General features: G+C 48.4%; 1 protein-coding gene across 13 annotated transcripts in view; it reads right to left on the bottom strand.

Moving 5' to 3' along the window:
• The window catches only part of Garnl3 (GTPase activating Rap/RanGAP domain like 3), a 147,320-nt gene that overhangs the window by 5,018 nt on the left and 118,076 nt on the right, over positions 1–24,226 (bottom strand). For all 13 annotated transcript variants that reach the window (XM_052725463.1, XM_052725469.1, XM_052725461.1 and 10 more), the window contains 9 exons: positions 21,338–21,449; positions 17,015–17,113; positions 16,609–16,725; positions 14,220–14,398; positions 12,157–12,315; positions 11,123–11,189; positions 7,031–7,138; positions 5,123–5,241; positions 1,940–2,078 (listed from right to left, as the gene is read on the bottom strand). In XM_052725463.1, the coding sequence (XP_052581423.1) occupies positions 1,940–2,078; positions 5,123–5,241; positions 7,031–7,138; positions 11,123–11,189; positions 12,157–12,315; positions 14,220–14,398; positions 16,609–16,725; positions 17,015–17,113; positions 21,338–21,449 (1,099 nt within the window). The remainder of the gene's footprint in view (positions 1–1,939; positions 2,079–5,122; positions 5,242–7,030; positions 7,139–11,122; positions 11,190–12,156; positions 12,316–14,219; positions 14,399–16,608; positions 16,726–17,014; positions 17,114–21,337; positions 21,450–24,226) is intronic.

The raw sequence follows: 24,226 nt of genomic DNA, 5'->3' as shown, positions 1-24,226 counted from the left end.
AAGTCAGGAGAAATGCTCTTCTTGGCCCCACAGGAGCCTGGCACAGGACACACTGTGCAAAGCAGAGTGACACCTGAGTCTCTGGGGACGTGTGCAAAGGGAGAGTGACACCTGAGTCTCTGGGGACATGGCAAAGCACAGTGACACCTGAGTCTCTGGGCTGCAGATTTAGCCGTGAAACTCACTGGTACTGTCACCCCCTGAGGAGAAACACATGATCCTGCTAGCTGGATGCACTCTGGCTTATTCTTTTCTCCGCTGAAAGCGCTGTTTTACAGAATGGGATTCCTCCTATTTTTGTTTGTTTGGTGTGTGTGTGTGTGTGTGTGTGTGTGTGTGTGTGTGTGTGTGTGTGTGTGTGTGTATACATATGTATATGGAAGCCAGAGGGGTGTGTGTGTGTGTGTACACATATGTATATGGAGGTCAGAGGTGTGTGTGTATGTGTGTGTGTGTATGTATGTATATGGAGGTCAGAGGTGTGTATGTGTGTGTGTGTGTGTATGTATATGGAGGCCAGAGGTGTATATGTGTGTGTGTGTGTGTGTGTGTGTGTGTGTGTGTGTGTGTGTATACGTATGTATATGGAGGTCAGAGGTTTCTCCAACTTACTTCTTGGGACAAGGCTTCTCACAGAACCTGGAACTTGCTAGACTAGCTAATCAGCGTGTGTACCCCAGGGATCCTCCTGACCCCAGGACTGGGCTTAGGAGTGTGCACCACTGTGCCTGACCTTTTATGTGGGTGCTGGGATGTGAAGTCAGGTCCCCATGCTTGTGGAGCAAGTGCAAGCAATTAACTGAATGAGTTGTCGATTCAGCCCCCTGCCTTTCTTTTCTTTTTAAAAATTTTTAATTTTAATTAATAATAACAATAATAATAATAATAATAATAATTATTATTATTATGAAACAGGGTTTCTTTATGTAGCCCTGGCTATACTGGAACTCAGTAGAGAGACCAGGCTGGCCTTGAACTCAGAGATCCACCTGCCTCTGCCTCTTGAGTGCTGGGATTAAAGGCGTGTGCCATCATGTATGGCTTTTATTGTTATTTTAATATAAAGTTTCTTAAGAATTTTTTTTTTTTTTGGTTTTTCGAGACAGGGTTTCTCTTGTGTAGCTTTGGAGCCTGTCCTGGAACTCACTCTAGCCCAGGCTGGCCTCGAACTCACAGAGATCTGCTTGCCTCTGCCTCCCGAGTGCTGGGATTAAAGGCATGCACCACCACCACCACCCGGCTGTTTCTTAAGAATTTTACCAATTCAAAGGACAAAGTTTATTTATTGGTTTGTTTGTTTTTGAGATAGGTCTCACCACCTAGTCCAGGCTGGCCCTGAATGTGCGATCAAGCAAGTTCTTTTCACTGGCTTTAAATAGTAACATCTTCAACAACTCTAACTGCTACTTCTCCTCCCCCTTATTCTTTGTTGCGGGATTTTTCATCGTATTGCGACACTCTGAGACTGTTAATAAAGTTAACCTTGAATCAGGGAGTGGAGTCAACGACCAGCTGACTGTAATTAGCCACAGAGATTTTGGAAGACCCAGGATACGATAAGATAGAGAGGGCCAGCTGGTCCTTTCTCGCTGCTTTCTTGATCTACCAGGTTTTTACTCCGATACCTTACTCCCGAGTTTTTAGCGATAACAGAACAATTTAGACAACTGCTTCACCTCTTCATTTTGGTTTTTTTGAAACAGGGTCTCCTTCTACATAGCCTTGATTGTCCTGGAACTCACTCTGTAACCAGGCTGGCCTGGAACTCACAGAGATCTGCCTGCCTCTGCCTCTTGAGTGCTGGGATTCAAGGCGTGTGGCACTATGCCCAATCTGAATAGTAACTTCTTTAGCAGTGATTATGTCTAGCTCTGACAGGAAGCCAAAGGAACCATGATCCAGGGGATCTATTAATAAAGCAGTAAACGTTGGACTTCACCTTCCCCCAGGGAAGAAGGGAACAGCGGAGTATCCCGGGCCGGAGGTGTCTGAGGAGACGTGTGGGCACTGGCCCCCTTGGAGCTGCTGGCAGATGAGCCCTCGTGCACAGCCGTGGCTGCTGTGAAGTATATGTCTGACTGGAAGGGAAGAAGAAGCGTTAGCAGCTGCCTTGTACCCCAGGCTCTGCACCACTGCCAAGACCGACTGGTTCCCAGGCCTGGAGGCGACTTCCTGACCTCCTCAGGGCAGGCAGCGCAGACCAGGGGCTCATCCAGCTGGACTTTGCCAAGGATTTGCTCTCCTTTTCTCTGCACTGACCTACACTAGCAGAGTCACTTGCCACACATCTGCAAACCCAACCCAACGCACACACGTCCCCTCCGAGTCTCAGAACTGGGACGGACCTCGGGGATTCAGTCAGGCCCATTCTGCAGGGGGAAGATAGAGACGTCTGCCTCATGGAGTCAGCATAAATATACTCCAGCATGCCCACATGTGCTCACCTGGCACAACAGTGGGAAGACATCACATGTGTTCTTGAGAGCCGACTCTCAGGAAGTTTGCAAGCCAGATCTTTTTTTTTTTTTGGTTTTTTGAGACAGGGTTTCTCTGTGTAGCTTTGCGCCTTTCCTGGAACTCACTCGGTAGCCCAGGCTGGCCTTGAACTCACAGAGATCCGCCTGGCTCTGCCTCCCGAGTGCTGGGATTAAAGGCGTGCGCCACCACCGCCCGGCGCAAGCCAGATCTTAAACATGGCCATCATTAAAATTTAAAAGTACAAATTTAGCTTTTTGTGTGTGGTGTTTACCCATGTGTGTATGCAATATGCACATCAGTGCACCTGCATGGAGGCCAGAGGAGGAAGTCAGGAGTCCTGCTCCATCACTCTCCACTTGACTTCCTTAAGAAAGGGTCTATCACTGAACCTGGAGCTAGGCTGGTAGCCTAAGTCCCAGCAATCCTCCTGTCTCTGCCCCTTACAGCACTGGGCTTGCAGGCATGCATGTGAACACATTCAGATTTTTACGTGGGTTGTGGGGATTTGAACTCAGGTTCTCATCTTGCTCTGCAAGCACTTTTAACTGCTGAGCTATCTCTCCAGGCAAATAGAATAAACTTAAATATTAGAGGCAAAGACTGTCAACAACACTCTTAACTATTTGGCTACATTTACTATTGTTTAGGAGCTCCTGCCTGGCTCCTGCTGACTCTTGTATCAGCCACATCCACTGGACAGACTCGCTGGACACTGGTGAGCGCTACCAGTAATAACTTGGATAAAAATGGGTTGAGTGTTAGGATTCTGTACATGCGCAGCTCAGGGTCTTGTCTGGCGCCTTATCGCGTCATCAGCGGGCGACTGTGTCCCCGCCTTAAAAAGCTACACATGGACCCCCATGCTCTCTCTCTGCCTCTCCCTTTCTGTTTCTTCTCTGCCAGGCCTGGCTTCTCCGTCCTATCCCCTCCTCTTTCTAATAAAGCCCATTTTAACTCTGGTACCCATGGCTCGTGACTCTTCCGCCGACCAACCAGCGCCATGATCCTTTCATTGAGTCTAGGGGCTGCAGCTGGAGTAAGTTCTGGTTTAAGAGGTATGATTTGTTTCTGGAGAGATATATTTAAATACTTTAATTGTGTGTGTGTGTGTGTGTGTGTGTGTGTGTGTGTGTGTGTACCTGAGTCTACATCTATGACCACATACATACAGGAGTTCAGGGAGCTCAGAAGGACTGTCCCCTGGAACAGACATTGTGAGCCACCACATGGATGCTGGGAACTGAGCCTGGGTCCTCTATAAGAACACTAAGGGAACTTAGCCCACGAGCTTCTCTCCAGCACAGAAAAACTGTTTAACACTCGATTACATATTAGACTTTTTTTTTTGGAGTCAAAGTCTTACTTTGTATCCTAGGCTATCTTGGAGCTCACTATGTAGTTCAGACTGGCCTCAAATGCATATCTTTCCTCCTGATAGCCCTACAAGTGCTGAGTTTACAGATGTGAGCCACACACCTGGCCACATGACAGATTTCTTGACATAACCTACTGGAACAATAATGAGCAGACTGTGGTAGGACTCCAACTTAGGGTGGAGTTGAACCTGTAGTTTGGTTATGGATACAGGTCTCAGCAAAAACTAGAAAGCATATCTTGTGAGAACTAAGTGGTATGGGTTTTACTAAGATGAACATATTTTACTGTTAACTGTAAACTAAAGCCGTGTTATATCAGTAAACTTACAGTCACTGTTTTAAACATACACATATTTTGGGAGCACTGGTGTGCACACTGGAGAGGGCAGCCCGGTCCCCATGCTCCCAGCAGACAATGCAGCAGGAGACAGAGGAGTAGCTGCCTCCAGCCAGCACGACCAAGATCAAGACTGAGAAAGGGCCACAGGGAATGAGGCAGGGGCGCCATCCTGGCCTGGCAGGGTGAAAGGAGACTTTGTGGGGTTCACTCATGGTGGAGCACTAGACAAAGACACCCCAGGAGGTCACCTGTTTTCTGGTTATTGGATGTGGTCAGTTGGTAAGCCACAGTTCACAGGAAAAATCTCAAACTGAAGCTAGACACTGAGCATGGAGGAAAGTGTGGGCTCAGCAGGTAAAGGCACCCGCCACCAAGCCTGACGACTTGAGTTTCCTACCTGGGACCCACACAGCGGAAGGAGGGAGCTGACTAAGGCAGGGTGTCCCCTGACTTCAACGTGTGTGTGTTGTGCACAAGCACATACACATACAGTCATAGACAGACACAGACAGACAGACAGACACATACAGTCATAGACAGACAGACATACACACACCCCAAATTTAAAGTTCAGGAGAAGACGGTACTATTCCACAGTTGCATTCCCAAGCTGACAATGGACCAATGGCTCTCTGCCCAAGGTAGGGAGCTTCCGTGGCGTTGGCTCCGTCTTACTTTTACATGTTCTAAGGACTCAACTGAGCTTGTCAGGTCTGCACAGCCAGTGCCTTCCAGGCTGAGCCATCCCCCCAGTCCTAAGGGAGCATTTGGAAGCTCGAGGAGGGCACACATAAACCCCGATCAATCTTGACAGTGCCCCTCCCTCCTGGCACTCCGACACAGAACAGCTGTCCTGGTGTGACAATCAACAGCGTTTGCTCACTTGACACCTCTGGGTGCAAAGGCCATAAGACTGCATTCCACTCACCCTGGAGGCCACGAGCTGCAGCTGGGGCACAACTGCTGTGTGGACCAGGTTCCCATTCACCACCAGGCGGATCTCCATGGAGTCGGTGGTGAAGGCCAGGAGGTACGGGAAGGCGCAGACTGCAAGGGAACAGACGGGCCTGGTGGCTGGTGGCTGCAATAGCTCAGTCATCTTCACCACTCCAGAAACTTCCATCCCTCCTATTCCTGCCTGCTTCACATGGGTAGGCCTGCCTCTCAGGTGTGCACGCTAACCAGTTGTCATGGCTACGGCCCTGCCTGATGCCCCATTGCCTGGTCTTCTGGTGGCTCAGCTGCCCAGTCCTGTGGGACTTTCCCCACATTCTCCAGACTACAGCTTGGCACCCTTCAGCACGTGACCACCTGCCTGGAAACTTCCCTTTACTCTTCCTTCCTGGCTCAGCCCAGGTGTCCCCAGCACGCCACCCCTTCTCTGCACCTCTGGCCTTGTGTCGCAGGCAGCAGTGCGTCCTTCAGAGCGTCCCTGACTTAGATGCTCTGTTCTTTGTTATAGGTGGGGCTCCTCCCAGTGCTCTTGTGACATGCTGACTTCCTGCACCAAGGCTTCCATTACATCTGTGTAGGTGGACTCTCTCAGGGCTCAGCACAGGTGACCTGTCCATTTGGGGTGTCCTTGGTGACTCATTCTCCTACATGAGGCCTCTTGCCCTGATCTCTCCAGTGCTTAGCTCAAAGTCCAGGTCAGTTTCCATTCCTCCTTTTGGCCGATCTCATCTGTCCTCACAGCATGACCAGGCACCGGCTTCAGGTCTGCTCTCTCAACAATCTCTGACGTGGGCCTTTCAGCAGATAGGTTTTTATTATTGTTGTTTTTTAGACAAGTTGGCCATGAATTTGCCAGGTGTCGCTGCACATCTTATGAACCTCCTGCCCCTATTACCCAAGTGCTAGGCTTACAGGCCTGTGCTACCACAGTCTGCACAGCAGAGAGGAAAAAAGTCCTAACTAGAGTACTCTTGGTCTCAGGGTGACTCTCTGATTCCTACTGTGGCTCCATAAACTACTCATATCCTGGTATTTGTTTTCAAGGTTTTTATATCCCTGTTATTTGTAGTGTTGGGAAGAGAATCCAAGGCTTGTGGATTCTAGGCAAGCACTGTACCATGGAGCCATATCCCAACATCTGGGAACTTGCTTTTTTTTTTTTTTTTTAGACAGGGTTTCTCTGTGTAGCCTTGGTTGTCTGTAGACCAGTCTGGCCTCAAACTCACAGAGATCCACCTGCCTCTGCCTCCCAATTGCCAGGATTAAAGGCGTGCGCCGCCGCCGCCGCCGCCGCCGCCGCCACCACCACCTGGCTTTGATTTTGCTTTTTAAATTTACATTTTAATGTGTATGTGGTGGTGGGTGGGGGTGCACATGTGGAGGTCAGGGAGAACTTGGAGGAGTCAGTTCTCTCCTTCTAGCATATGGGTCCGGGTCATCGGAACTCAGGCCATCAGACTTTCAAGTATCTCTGCCAGCTAAGCCATCTTGCCAGCCCCACACTGGCATCTTAGTGGCAGGTGTTTCGTTGGCCTCTGGGGTTCTGGACTTTCAGCAGGTAAGAACAGCACTGATAACTGTGTTTCTCCCCAAGCCAGTCAGTGCACTAGCTGGAGCTGGCTCGTGAGTTTTAGAAAAGGCCTGCCAGGTAATGACAAATTATATTTCATTGCTTTCTAATGTCATGTACCTAGGAATGAGAAGAGCCAGGGGACATGAGTCTAAACGGGGAGCATAAAAATTATCCAACAGCAGAGTATTTGAAGAATGTCCATGCCCCAGAATGGGTGCTAGTTTCGGAAGAAGCCCTAGTTGCCCACAGGAGACCAAGCCCTGTGGTGGTCAGCCAGGGGCAGGGAACCACAGAAAAGGTTTTTCTTACCAATTGCATATGGAGCCTGGTTCCAACAAAACTGGAAATCCGATGCCGAGGGTTGAAGCAAAAAAGAGCCACCATTAAAGGGGCAAACCTTTTTATAGATGCAACTGTCTGCAACAAAAACAACCGCAACATGTTTTGTTAGAGACGACACCCAGATCGCTGCATCCAGAGAAAGAGGAAACAGGGCGCCGGGCAGAATCCTCCAGCTGGGTCTCTGGACCCAGGCTGGACTTGGATTTGTAGCAATGCTCTGGCCTCAGCTTTCCAAGTGCTGGACTGAAGCGTTACCGCACCCAGCCCTCTCTGCCAGGTTTTCATAAGCAGCCACTGCCACCCTTGGGCCAGAGGCTGAGGGCTGTGAGGCAGTCACAGCAAGAATGACATTGACACCACTTATGCCAACAGCTGCCACCTGGAGAAAATACACTGTGTGTCAAGCATGGCGCTTTGAGAAGACAGTCCATTTAATATGCCTGGCTTCAGAAGGGAGATGCTGTTACCCTGTAAGGTCACTTTGCATATGAACTTGAGGTTGGGAGAGGTGAGGCAGTCTACCCTGAGTCCTATAGCTCTACCTGGGGCGGAGTGTTTGAATGAAGCTAGGCTGGGCTCCGGAGCCCATGTGCCCCTACTTTGCTGTATCATCATGCTAGAGAAAGATTCAGAATGGGCGGCCTGGGGTGGACGAAGCCTTTCTACAAGGCAGGTCACTCTTGAGCCTTACCCACTACAAGCACGGCAGGAGTTGCATATGCCCTCTGTGATGGCCATTCTTGGTTGTCAGCTTGACTATATCTGGACTTAACTAAAACCCAAACGGCTGGGCACACCTGTGAGGGACTTTTGCTTCATCATTTGAGGTGGGAAGATACACTTCTAATGTGGATCTTTGAGGTGGGAAGACAAACCTCTGATCTGGCCACATCTTCTGCTGGCAGCCTCTATAAGGAGATGGAAGAAAAAACTCTTTCTCTTTCCTGCTTGCTCTCACTAGCATGTCCGTTCCTTCACTGGCATTAGAGCCCGCTTCTTTGAGATTTAGGTTAGACATATACTGAAGAACATCAGAGACATCCAGCTTCACAGACTGAACAACTAATGGATTCTCGGACCTTTCATTCATAAGCAGCCATTGTTGGATTAGCTGGACTACAGCCTGTAAGTCATTCTAATAAATGCCCTTTATATATACACTATATGATATATATAATATATAATAGATGAGAAAGAGAGAGAGAGAGAGAGAGAGAGAGAGAGAGAGAGAGAGAGAGAGATGATTCATTCTCTAAGTTCTGTTACTCTAGAGAACCCTGACTAATACAACTTCCTAACATGTTTCTTGAGAACCTGCACCATGTGTGTATACCCCTTGCTGAACTTCAGCTACGTTAAGGCCAGTTTAATTCAGCTACCTGGTCCTGGTCTATTCTGACCTCTGAATATTAGTGTATATGGCTCAGACCTTCACAAAGTAAGAAAGCTTTTGTAGGGACAGAGTCCCCTTTCATTATAGAAGTTGTTTAAGTCTTCCTACACACGTTTTTTTTTTTTTTTTCGGAGCTGAGGACAGAACCCAGGGCCTTGCGCTTAGCAAGCGCTCTACCACTGAGCTAAATCCCCAACCCCATAAGTTTTTTTTTTTTTTGTTTTTTGGTTTTTTAAGACAGGGTTTCTCTGTGTAGCTTTGCGCCTTTCCTGGAACTCACTCTGTAGACCAGGCTGGCCTCAAACTCACAGAGATCCGCCTGCCTCTGCCTCCCGAGTGCTGGGATTAAAGGCGTGCGCCACAACTGCCCAGCCCCTACACACTTTTAAGATAATGAAGATAACAACTATAATTGTTATATATGTGTGTTTTGAGAGAGGGTCTTGCCATGTATCCCAGGCTGGCCTGGAACATATAATCTTCTTGACTCACTGCTGAGTGCTGGTATTACAAGACTGTGCCATCATACCTGTCTTAAAATTATTTTACTCAAAATTTTACTTATTTATTTTTATCTTATGTGTATGAGTGTTTTGTCTGCATGTATGTCTAAGAACCACATGTGTGCCTGGTGCCTGTGGAAGCCAGAAGAGGACACCGGATTCCCTTAACCTGCAGTTATAGAAGGTCGTGAGACACCAAGTGGGTGCTGGGAACTGAACCTGGGTCCTCCTCAGGAGCAGTCAGTGTTCTAACCACCGAGTCATCTCTCCAGTCTGTTTTTAGTTGGGTGGGGGTGGGGAGAGCCAGTTCTTTCCCCATAGATTTTTTTAAAAATAAAGTCACAGGATTGCACTCTTAAGGCCCACTGTTTGGAGGAATTCTTCTGCTAAAACTTGTGGATGACTGTCCCTTTGAGGGACTCAGAGTGGGGCTGCTGTCCTGCCTTCTCTGGACTATTCCCTGTTAAGTCTTGAATTTTGAAGATGACACCCTCCAGACAAATTTTCATGTTGATAAATAATTTATATTTATATAATTTGATAAATTACTTATCAAAGTATCTGATCTGATCTATGAGCTATAACCAGAATTGCTACTCTAGAAATTGATGGTTCTAGGCTGAAAAAAAGTTTTTCATTTTAGTTAACCCTTACCCAGGAAATGATCTCACTTCCATCTGTTTAAAAATAACTTAAGAGATTTACTTATTGTATGGATATGAGTGCTCTGCCTGCATGTACGTCTGTGCGCCACATGCAAGCCTGGTGCCCTCAGGTCAGAAGAGGGAGTCGTTTGCCCTGGAACTGGAGTCACAGATGGTTGTGGTTGCCATGTGGGTGCTAGAAACTGAACCTGGGTTCTCTGCAAGAGTGACAAATGCTGGCAATCCCCCCATTAGCCCTTGAAATGCTGGAAGTCAGTATCTAATACATTTGCTCTGCCTAAAACCCACCCTGCTAGGGATCCAAACTAACCTAACTGAGTTATGTGAGTCCAATTTAGGCTGATTTCATTAGCAGCAGGGGGTGGGTGGGGGGACACAAAAAATTAAAGGTTAAAAGCCAGGGCTGGTGCATGTCTTTAATCCCAGCACTTGGGAGGCAGAGGCAGAAGATCTCTATGAGTTCAAGGCCAGCCTGGTTGACATAGAGAGTTCCAGGTCAGCCAGGGGTACACAGCGAGACTCTGTTAAAAGAAAAGTTACAGGCTGAGCCCCTAATCCAAAAGTTCTGAAATCTAAATTGACCTAATATCCGAAACTCTCTGAGTGCTGACAGGTGTAAAATCCCAAACCTTACCTCATCTGATGGGTCACAGCCCAAATCCAGACACTCTTGCTGGGTGTTCTGAGTACGCCTTTGATCCCAGCATTGAGAGGCACAGGCAGGTAGATATATGTGTATTAGAGGCCAGCCTGGGCTACATACTGAGTTCCAGGACTGTCAGAACTACCCCATCTCAAAACAAAAATTAAAATAAATAAATAATTCAGATACACTAAAAATAGCAATACTAACTGATGAAATTACTTCCTGGCCTTTTGTAGGTGTATATGAAATGTAAATGAATTTTGTGTTTAGACTTGGGTTCCATTTCCAGGATGACTAGTTATGTATGTGGAACTATCCCAGAGTCTAAAAGTTACAAAATCTGAAACACTCTGAGCATAAGCACTTCAGATGAGGGACATTCATCCTGTAGTAACAGAAGATAAAATCTGGTACTGAGGTCAAGAGGGTCAGAGGTAAGCCCTGGCCCCGATGCTGAGTAGCTTATAACCCTGAGGAAGGCAGGTCACCTCTCCAAGCCTCCTCTGCCTTAGCTCCATGTGGAGGAAGGAAGCAAAGCCTGCTGTGGGCCACTGTAGGTGGAAATCCGACACGGGATTACCTGGCACACAGTAAGGACCTGCTAGCTGGATGCCACCATCCTCACCCCACACCCTGGAAGCAGGAACATGGTGACAGCTCTGATAAGCATGCCACTGAGAGGTCTGGGCCACAGCCAGTGGTGCAGGTAGGGGTGTGGATTTTAGATGCTCCCTGGTGTGATGATGTGCGCAGCAAGGTTCATCAGCTCAGTCTAGGGGAGTAGGGAGATCCCATTCTAGCACCCCGAGAAACAGGCTGTTTTTGTGCATGAGCGGACAGCTCCTTACTTACAGTTGTAGCATAGGAGCAGGCCGGCTTCCCCATCTTCATATACATCAATAGCTGCGACAAAATTAACCTGCAATGACAGCGGGCAGTAGGAGTAGTGCGCGGGATGGGGACGCTCAGAAAAACCCCAAGCTACGCGCTACTCGGCAGTGGCCCTCAGCCCCAGGGCGCTGCAAGGCCATTTGTGCTTCACCAGTACCCACAGTGCCACTGGGCCTCGCGTTACGAACTGAGGTGGGAAAGACACATCTTTGCTGTCCTCCATCTTTGCTTCCTTTCCATTCTGGGTGGAACTGTCTAGAAGGTCTGAATCCAGCTGTGTCCCCAAATGCTCTCATTTACCCAGAATGCTCAGGTTCACAGGGGTGGTCCTGTGTGTCACTCAGTCCATTCTCACACTGACTCTCAAGTGGACAGCACTGTGCCTGTCTTACAGGAGATGAAAGGAAGTGATGAGGACCCTGAGCCCCTCGGCTGTGGACTGCTCTTCTCTTGTGCCTTCAGCGAGGCTTCTCCCGCCTCCAGCACATGGGGTCTCTGGACTCTCAGGTCGCCCAGTCTGTCTCCATCTCTGTCTGTCTTTCCCATAAAGGCAGTGTAAGGCAGTCGAGTAGGTCTGTGATATGCTTGACCCTGGCTCACTACTGTCCAGATTTGAGACAAGGGTGCTCAGCCTGGGCTGCAGCCACCTCTTGTCCTTCTGGGGTTCAGAAACTGCCCTTGGACGACAGCTTCATGTGCTCCAGGCTAAGGAGCACATCACATGATACAGATGCACAGCACGTAATTTTATTGTTATTATTCTGAGACAAGGTCTCATGTGGCCCAGGTTAGCCTCAGTTACTATGTAGCCCAGGCTAACCTTGAACTCATGATCCTCCTGCCTCAGCTTCACAAGTCAAGAACTAAGGGCACAAACTTCCACATCTCACTAGAGGATGTAATTTTAAAGACGCCACATCACAGTATCTAAAATTAGAAGTCAAAATCCCTTGCTTTCTCTTATTCCCAATCCATTGTGACAACCATCAGCTCACCTTGTTGGCCTCCACGTGATGCAGCCTAAAGGCTTCTCCTGTGCTCTCATTTACCACGTCGAACTGATGCCGGTATGCCACACAGATGAGGTTGTCACTCTCCTCGGTTGGCCCGTCCACTAAGGTCATCACTGCTGGGGAGTCACACAAACAGATCTCCTGTGGGGTGAGGAAGAGGAGGACACCAGTTAGGACACAAGAGCCATCTTAGACAGCCTCTGCCGCCTGTTCCCCCTTCTACAGGAGTCCAGCCGCCTGGCCAGCAGAGCTCTGCTGCACACACAGGGCTCTCACCAGACTCCTCCTTCCTGTGATGCCCCTTCAAGACTCGGGCCTCTGTTCCTGGAAGGGATGGAGGCCAGGAAGGAAGGGATTTCACAATCTGATTTCACTGTCCAGTGGCTTTGTCTTCACTGTCTCGTGACTTAGTAGCAGCTGTATCATTGTTGATTGCCTTGTTGAGAACGTCACCTATGCCAAGGCAGTGTCTGCACGATCCTTGCACCAACCCCTGGCATGGGGTGTGGCTGTTACTCTATGGAGGAAAAAACTGGGGCTCCAAGGTCAGGTGTCTTGCTTATGGTCACAACATTTATATGTGGTAAAGCTATGATTTGAACTCCGTGACTCTGATTTCAGAGTCACACTACCTAACTACTCTACATAAATATTCATTATGGGTGGTAACTAGTCTTGAGAAGGCAGACACTTCATTAGGACAAAATTTTAACCTGTTTTAGTGTATCTATCAGAGTGTTCTGTCCCCAGAACAGCTGCAGAAACCTATGTGCGTAATTCAGGAGGCCTTAACCAAGTGAAAATCCTTCTCAGTTTGCCTAGCGCTCAGTTTGCTTGGCTCTGGTGGCCACTTCTGGGAACACTTCATAGCTTGACGAGCTATAGCTGTTTTTTGCTTTTTTTTGAGACACAGTCTCACTATATAGCCCTGGCTGTCCTGGAACTCGCCATGTGGACCAGGCTGGCCTCAAACTCACAGAGATCCACCTGCCTCTGCCTCCAGAGTGCTGGGATTAAAGGCATGCACAGCCATGCCCAACAACTGTAGTTTAGTTTAGTTTTGTTTTTCAGGAGAGGTGGGATGATTGGGAAAGGGACCAACTTTCAGAAGACTTCCTCCCTAGGGTTGAACCCTCACCCCATCCTCACATCCTATAGGCAAACACAGATAGACAGCTTTGCTCCACACTTCTTGCTTCTCCAGCTATCAAGACCACTACAGCCTGCTCGATCCTGTTCTGGCCTTTAGCAGGTCTCCTGATGGCCGTCTTGGTCCCCTGTGTTTGTCTACTGCCAAAGCCATGTTTTAAGCATCCCACTTGTTTGCACTGAACTTTCCAAGAGTCCCTACCTTGCTCCAAGCCAAAGTGAAAGCTCTCTGCCAAGGCTTCTAGGGCTGCAGACAATCTCTTCCCAGATTCATGCCGGACTGTACCTTCACCAGGCTCCAGGGCCTTTGGCTAGCTGCACCTGTTCTCTGGCATACCCCTCTCCTCAGCACTCCTCCCACTCATACTTCATTTGAGTGTCTGTTCACAAGTGGAAGCCTGTTCCTCCTCACTCTACCCATTACCCTCTGTATCCTGCATCCTCTCTTATTTTTATTCTCAGTGATTTTTTGTTTTTTGGGAAGGGGATGAGTTTTGAGACAGGGTTTCTCGTGTAACAGTCTGGCTGTCCTAGAACTCACTTTGTAGACCAGGCTGGCCTCGAACTCACAGAGATCTGCCCCCCGAGTGCTGAGAGTAAAGGTGTATCACCATACCCGGCCTCAGTGTGTATTTCTGCCAGCTATCAGGTATCTGTTTGTCAACTAGAGGGCAAGCTTGTGGGAAGAGAGACTTGGCACAGTTCACTGCTGCATGGCCATGCCCAGAACTCACAGAGGTTACTGTGAATGAGCACACGGCTTAGCTATCTGGGTAAGCCAGGGCACAGGAGACTGGGGTCCCACAGGGGTTACTGAGCAGTGGGACAGTCTTGGGACTAGACAGGCAGTCAGCTAACGCCTGCCCAGGAGAGCAGAAGCTGGACAGCAAACCTACCCTGATGTACTGGAATTCCTCAACAGGTGACTCCGACAGAGGGGACAGGAGCGAGGCACCCGGCACCCCACTTGGCTTGTTGTGTTGTTTCCTTGTGATGAGAAGCAGTTTATTGCGAATTGCAACCACGATCCTCAGTTCTCTGCTGTGGTGAGTGTTAATAGCATATAGGTGACAACCTGGGAAGAGGAAGTGACATCAGCGTGAGTAGGAGGGCTGGCAGCTCCCAGGCCTGGGGACCTTGGGGATGGTTCCTAAGAACCCTGGGAATGAGGCATAACTGAGACCAGATCAGGTATGTTTCCGACACCAGGTGCTGTGGTGCTCAGTTTGGAACCCCTCTCCCCATTCATGTGTTTAACACTCAGTCCCCAGCTGGGGTCACTGTTTTGGAAGGCTGTGAACCTTTAGAAGGTGGAGCCTCATTGGAGAAAGTGAGTCACTGGGGGTGGGTCTTATAGCCTAGTCCCACTTCCCATCTCCTCTTCTTCTTCCTCTTCCTTCTCCTCATCCTCCTCCTCCCCTCCTCCTCTTCCTTCTTCCTTCCTTCCTCCCCCTCCTCCCCCTCCCCCTCCTCCTCCTCCTCCTCCTCCCCCCTCCTCCTCCTCCTCCTCCTCCTCCTCCTGTTTTTTGGAGACAGGATTACTCTGTGTATCCCTGGCTGTCCTGGAACTCACTCTGTAGACCAGGCTGGCCGCAAACTCACAGAGATCCACCTGCCTCTGCCTCTGCCTCCTGAGGGCTAGGATTAAAGGTGTGCACCACCACTGCCCAGTTGCCCTCTGCTTCTTTTTTTTTTTTTTTTGGTTTTTCGAGACAGGGTTTCTCTGTGTAGCTTTGCGCCTTTCCTGGATCTCACACTGTAGACCAGGCTGGCCTCGAACTCACAGAGATCCGCCTGGCTCTGCCTCCTGAGTGCTGGGATTAAAGGCGTGCGCCACCACCGCCCGGCGCCCTCTGCTTCTTGACTGAGATGAAACACGGACAGCCACAGCATGTCCTGCACCTGCTTAAATTGTGAGCAACAAGCCCCCCTTCCTCTAAGTTGCTTCTTGCCTGATATTTGGTCCCAGAAAGTAGAAAAGTAACTAATAAGCCAGGAAAGACGGACATGAAAACAAGGTTAGGAAAGGCAACCCTTCTAGCCTACAGACTAGACTTGGTTTTATCTATCTGTGTTCTTTTTAGATTTGTTTATGTGTGAGGTGGTTTGAATGAAAATGGCCCACATAAGTTCACATATTTGAATGCTTGGACCCCAGTTGGTGGAACTGTTTGGGAAGCATTAGGAGGTGTGGCCTTGTCAGAGGAGGCGTGTCACTGGGCTTTGAGGTTTCACAGGCTCACCATTCCCAGTTAGCGCTCTCTCTGCCTCATGGTTGTTGTCACAAGACATGAGCTCTCAGCTACTGTTCTAGAGCCTGCCTGCCTGCCTGCTGCCATGCTGGCCACTGACTAACCCTCTGAAACCATAAGCCTTAATAAATGATTTCTTCTATAGTTACTGCCTTGGGCATGGTATCAACTTAGCACAAGAGAACAGTAACTAAGACGACGTGTGTGGGTGTCTGGCCCGCATGTGTGCACATGTGTGTAACTAAGACGATGTGTGTGGGTGTCTGGCCTGCATGTGTGCACATGTGTGTAACTAAGACAATGTGTGTGGGTGTCTGGCCTGCATGTGTACACATGTGTGTAACTAAGACCATGTGTGTGGGTGTCTGGCCTGCATGTGTGCACATGTGTGTAACTAAGACCATGTGTGTGGGTGTCTGGTCTGAATGTGTGCACATGTGTGTGTCTGGTGTCTGAAGGGCAGAAGGGGAGTCACAGGCAATGAGTGCCAGGAATCGAACCTGGATCTTCTGCAAGAGCAACAGCTTCTCTAACCTCTGGGTCATCTGTCCAGTCCCTGGGCCTGGTTTGTGTCCACCACACAACAGGAATTGAAGTGGAGGTTGATCAGAGTCTTTGTTTCACATTAGCTGAGAACGGAACTTACCTCCAAGACCTGAAACTTGTGGCCCAAAGCTGAAACTTCCCGTCTTCAGCCTGCTTTCCTATTCTCCTAGCTTCTTGGAGAAGCCAAGGTTCTATTTTGGCAGTTCTGGGACTCAAACCCAGGCCTTTGTGGGTATTTGGCAAGTGACCTGCATCCCCATACTCCTGCTCATTCCCCCTGAGAGGAGGGGTTGTTTCTTTTGCTCCCTAATTTTCATTTTTATTTTCAGTAGCCTGAAGATTTTAACAGAAATAGTTTCTTTCTTCTTTTGTGACAGTGCTCAAACTCACACGTAGGCAGGGATGGTTTGCACAGCCCAGGGAGTCGAACCTCGGGCCTCACATGTTCCCGGCAAGTACTCCACCCGAAGTTACTCCCCAGCCTCACCTTTGGTTTTCTCCAGCTTGTTTTCTCGGCAGTCAGATCTGCTCCTTCCAGTCTGCCTGCCATCAAGGCCTTTCTGCACCGCACTCAGCCGGAAGACGAACAGGCGGGCATCTTTCCCTGGTGACAGTGAGGAGAAGGCAGAGGAGGGGATCAGAGATGTCAAATGACCTGCTGGGCCTCCCAGGGCAGATGCACAGACCAGGGTTGGGAGGTGTTCCGGGATACAGGCAACTGCATCCCACAGAACGTTTACTCCACATAAACTCTCCTTTCCTCCACTACCCCAACAAGTGGGCCACCAAAGGACCATGGCACTGACAGCAGGCAAAGGAACGTGACCTGAGGTCTGCTGCAGTGGGCCACCCGCCCTCCGTTCTTTCCAGAGAACACCATCTGAGGGCAGCACCTTTGTCTGCTCGGAGGACAAGAAGGTCCAGGGCCTCCAGCACGTGGATCTGCTTCACGGGCAGAGTTCTGTCGAACACAGGCATGGATGGGAGGCCGTCTGGAAGAGAAGACTGGTTACTCCACTGCACAACTGTGACACTTGCCTGGGGCTGACCTGAGCCTCTCTAGTCAAGGACAGACGCTTCTCCAGCTCTCATGAGGTCTCAGAAGGAGTTCAAACGCTGCTCCCTCTGCATGGGAGAACTAATATGCCCACTCAGGGGCATCCAGAACTCTCTATGGGGGTGGGGTGGGCATTTCAGCAGGGACACCAAAGGAAGCTGTTTTTCTTGTTGGTGTCACCGAAGAAAGAGCAGCGTGTCTCAACCCCAAATTTACAGGGGTTGTAGCAAGGACTGAACACCATAGGGGAAAAAGAGCAGCTATTTATTATGTTATAATAGAAAGTATTATATCTTGTATTATTTCATGCATTTCTCAAGAAAGTAAGTTTAATACTTCTTTTTACATTTAAAGTGAATACAAACATATCCTATCCCTAGCATTCTCTCTGTCTGTATCAATAGTAGTCTGCTTATATGGTTTTTGTTTGTTTTGTTTTTCAAGATAAGGTTTCCCTGGCTGTCCTTGAACTCAGAGAGATCTGCCTGCCTCTGCCTCCTGAGTGCTGGGATTAAAGGTGTGCACCACCATGCCTGGCTTGCTTATGTTTTTAAAAATGTTTTTATTATTTTTAATTATGTGTAAGTGTGTGTGCCTGCATATGGATATGTGCATGTGAGCACAGGTGTCCTCAGAGGCCAGAAGCTTAAGCTCCCTTAGAGCTGGAGTTACTCACATGGGTTCTGGGAACTGAACTCAGGACCTCTGGAAGAGCAGCCAGTGCTCCTAAGGTCTGAGCCATCTCTCTAGTCCACTGCTAATTCATTTTAAATACTTTTTCAGATAGGAATTTGAAATATCTTTTTTAGAGACAAGAAAAATGAGAGAAGTATCAGTTAAATTGTCGAAGTATCAGGAACAAACGTAGCCAAGCAAAAACAGCCAGCAAGAGTTCAGGTGGGCCTCTTAAGAGTGGGCCTCTCAAGACATTGTAATTACGAACAGAATTTGACTTTGGGGTTATTTGGAATTTGCAAGTGGTAATAACTACACCACTGCCTCTCAGGGACCCTCGCATATGTCAGCTAAGAGAATTGTTACGAGTATTCTGCTGCAGAAGGACAGGCTGAGACCACCAGGGATGGTGTGGACATCTCAGGCAGAAGTGGCTAGCTCATTCTTCTCCTGCACTTCCTCTTCAAGGCTTTGCTATGGGCCTGGGCTGGTCTGTTTCTTCATAATTTAGGTGCAAGGGGGTGTGGGGTTCAGGCCTCTCGCAGAAAGTAGAAATGGAGCTGGGAGGTAATCCCTCTCTGGATGCTTCCCAGCCTGGCAGGGCCTCTGTCGTCAGGGTAACACCCTCAGTGGAGAAGGGGTTCCAGCTCCAGCAGGCCTGGGAGGCTTTAGATCTGTCTCTAACAGGTCCATGAGATAAAGAGCCTGTTCCTGTCTCCCTTAGTCACACAGGGCTTGCTTCTAGTGCCCCTTTAGAGGGAATGTTATGACAGCCCATCAGCCACGGTCCTTCCTTCTCTACTGATACAGGGGCTCTCGCTCAGAACATGAAACCATCATCCCAGTACTGTCATATCTGGGTGAATAACTGCAGTTATCTTATGGGTCCATGGCAGCATCAGCCGTGGCAGGTCACTCCACTAAGGGCTTACCAGGTGCCAGACCCTGATGCTTCCTATGTTCTTGAATTTAGAATGTAGGCTGGCACTTGTCATAGTCCTATTTAACCAAAAAGGAACTGGATGCTCCAAAGTGTTCAGAAAACTTGTTCAAGTTCCTCCTTAAACATGGGATCCAAGAAGGATGGAGCACGTCCTTGTACACCGGAAACAGAGGTGCACCATGTGTTGCCCAGCCCAGCATGGATTAGCATGCATTCCCCATCCACTCCTCAGTTAGCTAAAGGGATTCTATGTAGACAGGAAGGAGAGAGGCAAGGACAGGAGGAAGTGACAGATTTAATGGCTGCTTGATTAATTATTCCTTTTTGTAATTCTGGCATGAAGATGAAGCCTTTTAGAGAGAGCTTTTCCATTACCTAAAACCTACTTACTCAGTGACCAGTCCCTTGAAGCACAGTTGCTGCACTCACAGCACTGAGGGTCCTGAGATTTTAAAAACAATGACCTTGAAAGAAGATTCTCCAGGGCAAGCCTAATGAAATGAAGCAAAGGCTAACGGGCTCGAGCTGGAGTCCGCCTGAAACGAAAGGGACAGACTCCCAGAAACAGTCTGCAATGCGATCATGTGCAGAGCAGAAGGTAAAAACTAAGACGTGCTGGAACCATGGCACATGGAAAGGGAGCTCAGGGCTTCTGCCCTGCAAAAGCCAGGGGTGGACATCACTGGGCAGCCAGGACAGGGGAGGAACAGTCTGCACACCTCTCCAAGGCTGGAAGAAAGGGATTTCCTGGAGAATCACACCAGTCTTTATACCAATGCCACCATTATACTCTGGATCCAATGGGACAGTTTCAGAAAATACTTGATAATACTGGCTTGGATCTTAACTTTAAAAAAAAATAATTCATATTTGTTCTGATATTATATCCACTTGACACAGGATACTTCCTTTGATCTCAAAGGAAAACTAGTACAACATTTTCAGACTATTTATCTAGGACTATGGTTTTGGAAACTGGTGTCCAAGTCAAACCAGAAATGCTGGTAGAGCTCACTGTGTTTAAGTGGAACGTGGCTGGTACTGTATGTAGCCCTAGTTCTAGACCCACTAAAACAGCCATGTGATCTTACACAGGCTATGGTGTTCCTTCAGGCCTCTGTTCTTCATCTATAAAATCAAAAGACTAAATATCTAAAGTCTGTTTTGATTTTTTTAAGACAAAAAGAAACTTTTGGTTGTACTTCTGGCAAAAATCTAAGGCTTCGGTGGGCTTTCAGCAGCCCACTGGGCACATGGTAAGACGGCAGCTGCCTGGACTAGCAGCACTGCTGTGTACCAGAGACGCTGCCGGCATGCAGTGCAGGAAGCCAGCTGTCCTGCCAACCCCTCCTTGCAGTTCCGACCCCCGTCCCCAGTGTGCCCCACGCTTTCCACTACTATGAATGGGTTTTCAGCCTTTTGACGCCAGAGGCTCAGAGAAGACAGGTTTTCTTTCTGGAGATAGGGGAGGGGGAACCCAAGGCCTTACAGCCCAGGCAAGTGCTACACTATTGAACTTGCCCTCTATTTTGTTTAAATCACAAAGCGTTTCTCAAATTAAGGATTTAAACTCTGAAGTGATGAGTTTTAAGTTACTCTATTAACTTAGTCATAGATATAGTTAGGTTATGGGAAACACGGTGGATTTTAAGTTATCTACACTTTATTAAATTAGTCCTAGATGCAATGAGATTACGGGACCTATATGGAAAACCACAGGTAAGGTAGCTTGTTCCCCTGGCACCTGAGCAGGGTCGGAGGGACGAACAGGCCCTGCTGTGGGAGGTGACATAGGTCACCAAGTCACTCTCACCAGAGGACAAGTTTCCGAAGCTGAGGCCTCTCTAGTGCCTGCAGCTCCCTCACAAGTCCCCTGATGCTTGTGCGTAGCTCCTCCGTCATTCATGAGGGATCTAGAACAATCTAAAGGTGCTGCTGCTGTCCCAGAGTCGTCTACATCCCGTCATCGCCACGGTGAGGGCTTGGCCTGTGGTGGCTGCTCTGGTGACCATCTTCCCAGGCAGACTAGTCTAGCTCGCTGTCAGAATGTGCCATTTAATACTGAGTTGCAATCTGTCTTCCTGACAAAATCTTTCTGCTTCTATATACATAAATACAGTATCTTAGATTCATATAATTTGTTTTAGATGCAAGTTTTTTTTTCTAGTCAGAATTTTTTTTTTAAGCCTTCAAGAGAGCACATGCCCCTAAGAAAATGATGTGAAATAATGCCTGTTTTCATTTAAGATAAGTGCTGGGACCACGATGGTGCTTGCTGAGGAGTAATCTTTTAGTAGGTGGCTTAATATCCAGGAACTAATGGAGATTAGGGGGAAGGAATGAACTTTCCAGCATGCTGAACTCAAAATATACCCCCTCGGAGCACCTGTCTGAAACAAGGGGTTCATCTGATTAGAAAACCAACCCTGCCTAACTCCTCTCGGGACCAGGCATTTACGGTCTGAAGGAGCAGCCTGACAGTGCCCACCTTAGAAGCAGCACAGTCACACACAGACATCTGTAGGAGTGGTACTCACTAACCGTCCACCAGCAAGACGCCGGCATCCGTGGAAACCAGCAAGGCCTGGCCCCAGGGGTCTGCACACACGGCTTCATGAGGGAAATTACTGCAGAAACACTGGGGCTCCCAAGGCTGCGAGGCAACACAAGCATTGGAGAGTAAGTGTATCAGAAAGAACGCACTGTGTCCCACCTAATGGAAATGGACACCTGAAACAGTAACACAGATACTCCGTGGGAATCAGCTGTGCCAGGTGCCGGGAGCTTCTCGGGCTTGGACTCCATTATCTTTCTTAAGGAGAAAACCTCCTTTCAAATATGGGTGCCATAGGAAAGCAGTGACTTCCCATGCTTCTGGTACCACTGCCTGTCTCTACACGACCGACCGTTACATTCTTTGGGCAATAGAAGCATTAGCAAGGTTTTTAAAGCAGCTTTCTTTAACACCTAGAAGTTGGGCAAATTGGTGCCTTTTACTTTTTTTTAAAGAGGGTTGATGTTAGTTTAGCATAAAAGGAAGTCCCACATAGCTGTTAAATTTGTTTTCTGTGTTGCTGGTTCAATAAAATTATTAAACTGTACACAATACAAGAGGTTGATATTGTCTTAATATATAGGTGCTTAACTGACCCACAAAAGGCTACAAAATCTTAAAGAAAAAATGGCACACATTTTACAGGAAAACAGCAAAGGTTGCTAAATAAAATACCTCCAGGATGCCGTGTGGTATGCTCACACCACATGAACACTTTTTCTGGTCCCGAGGTGACATGTCACACTGCATGAACACTTCCTAGGACCTTAGATTCATTTCTGTTTTAGGGATAGAGTTAGCTCTCCCTCACAATGGCCCCTGAGGTGGGTGTGAAGGCCAGGAGTTGGCAAGTACTGCTTACTAGGATCTCAGTCACACAGTGTTGTGGACAGTTTTTGCTTTTGTAGCATTAGGAATTGAGCCCAGGACCTCTTGTATTCTAGCGAGTGCCCTCCCGCAGTTACATCCCCAGTGCTGAGAGCTGCAAACACTGTTAACAGACATTCACTTCTTCTGGACACCTCTCTTAACCCTATGCTTTGGAAGTCTTTGTAGGTTTCTGGGGACAAGTTGAAGGCTTACATCTTCATTTTATTCTCAATTAGTCATAAACATCTAACATGACCTGGCTGGGCAGCAGGAGAACCTGTATTTGCTCTTGTGATATGTGTGAATGCCCAGTAGAGACATGTTCAAGGAAGGCCGAGGACTTCAAGAGCATCATCAGGGCTGAGCCGAACACTGGATTATCTCTAGCTGAGCAAAGAGCAGGCTTCCCCTTTAGGACACCCACAGCCTCAGACTCGTGAAGGTGGGACTACATTGTTCTGAAGAAGCAGCCTAGAGAATACGGAAACATTTTCTAAGCTGAAAAAGGGAAATACGGAGACAGGTCACTAATTGAAATATTTCCCCCAAGAGGAGGTCTGGCAATTCTGAATTAGCAATGTATAACTAGAGGAATTGAAAATGCAGAGGCAAAACACACACACACACACACACGGACACAGACTTTGAAACCAAACCTTTAGGTAATACCAAGACAGAACAATGGAGTCATTGTACGTGTGCATGTGCATGGTGTGTGTGTGCGTGTGCGTGTGCGTGTGTGTGTGTGTGTGTATAAAGCACCGTGTGCCTGTGGAGGTCAGAGGAAAACTATCAGTTTTCTCCTTCCACTATGTGAGTGACAGGGATTGAACTCAGTGGTCAGGTGCAGTAGCAAGTGCCTTTACCCACTGACTCATCTCACTGGCTCTGAATTGCATTAAAAAGTTGTGTTTTTATTTTTATGTGTGAGTGTGTGTCTGTAGGCATACATGTGGGTGTTGAGAGAGGACAGAAGAGGATCCCTTGGAGCTGGAGTGACAGGTAGCTGTGAGCAGCCTGATATGGGTGCTGGGACCTGAACTTAGGGCCTGTGCCAGAGCAGTTAGTGCCCTTCCAGTCCCCTGGTCTGTTCCTGATGATCACCTATCCTGCTCCCCAGCCTCCAGAACTCAAAATAGAAAGCAGACAGGCTGCAGGGCTTGCTGTTGGCTATGTAGCTATACACACTGCAATGGTTTCCCACCTACACCGCCCTGAGCAGCAATCCCTGAGGACCAGTTAGAAGAGCACCTTGGCGGTTGCTTTGTGAAGTTACTTGGGAAGAGAGCTGCGATGAGGAACTGTCTATGTCGGGTTGGCCTGTGGGTGTATCTGTCAGGACTGTCTTAACTGACGTGGACAGACTCAGCTCGGCAGTGTCCTGAACTTACACCACGGGAAATCAAGCTGAACACAAGCAAGCAGGCATGGATGCATTAACTTCTTTCTGTTCAGTGCTGTGGAAGTGCGGAAGCTCCTGTCACTGGGACCTCTCTACAGTGACGACTAACCTAGACCCGTGAGCTAAAACAAAACCTCTCTCCCACAGTGCTCTGGCTAGAATATTTTATTACAGCAACAGACAGGAAACTAGGAGAGTGGCCTTTCAAGCCCACTCCCAACCTACTGGACTAGAGCAGTGGTTCTCCAGCTGCCTAACGCTGCGACCCTTTAGTACAGTTCCTCATGCTGTGGTGACCCCAACCATAACACTACTTTGTTGCCACTTTATAACTGTAATTTCGCCACTGTTATGAATTGTAAACATCTGATACACAGGATATATGATATGTGACCCCAAAGAGGTCGACCACAGGTTGAGAACCAGACACACTCTAAGAGTCACTGCTCCAGAATCTTGCTGTTGATATTGGGTTGAGGTCAGATGACATGAATGCACACGTAGCTTGAGGAGCACTCTGAAACCAGCCTGGCTGACCAGGCCTGGCCCAGCGCTCTGCCCGCCTATGCACACAAATTCAGGAAGGAGTGCCCCAGAAACAGGG

The sequence above is a fragment of the Peromyscus californicus genome, unplaced genomic scaffold, assembly GCF_007827085.1.
Source record: "Peromyscus californicus insignis strain IS unplaced genomic scaffold, ASM782708v3 Scaffold_7__1_contigs__length_154581171, whole genome shotgun sequence".
Classification (NCBI taxonomy): domain Eukaryota; kingdom Metazoa; phylum Chordata; class Mammalia; order Rodentia; family Cricetidae; genus Peromyscus; species Peromyscus californicus.
This window is presented reverse-complemented; position numbering and strand designations above follow the sequence as displayed.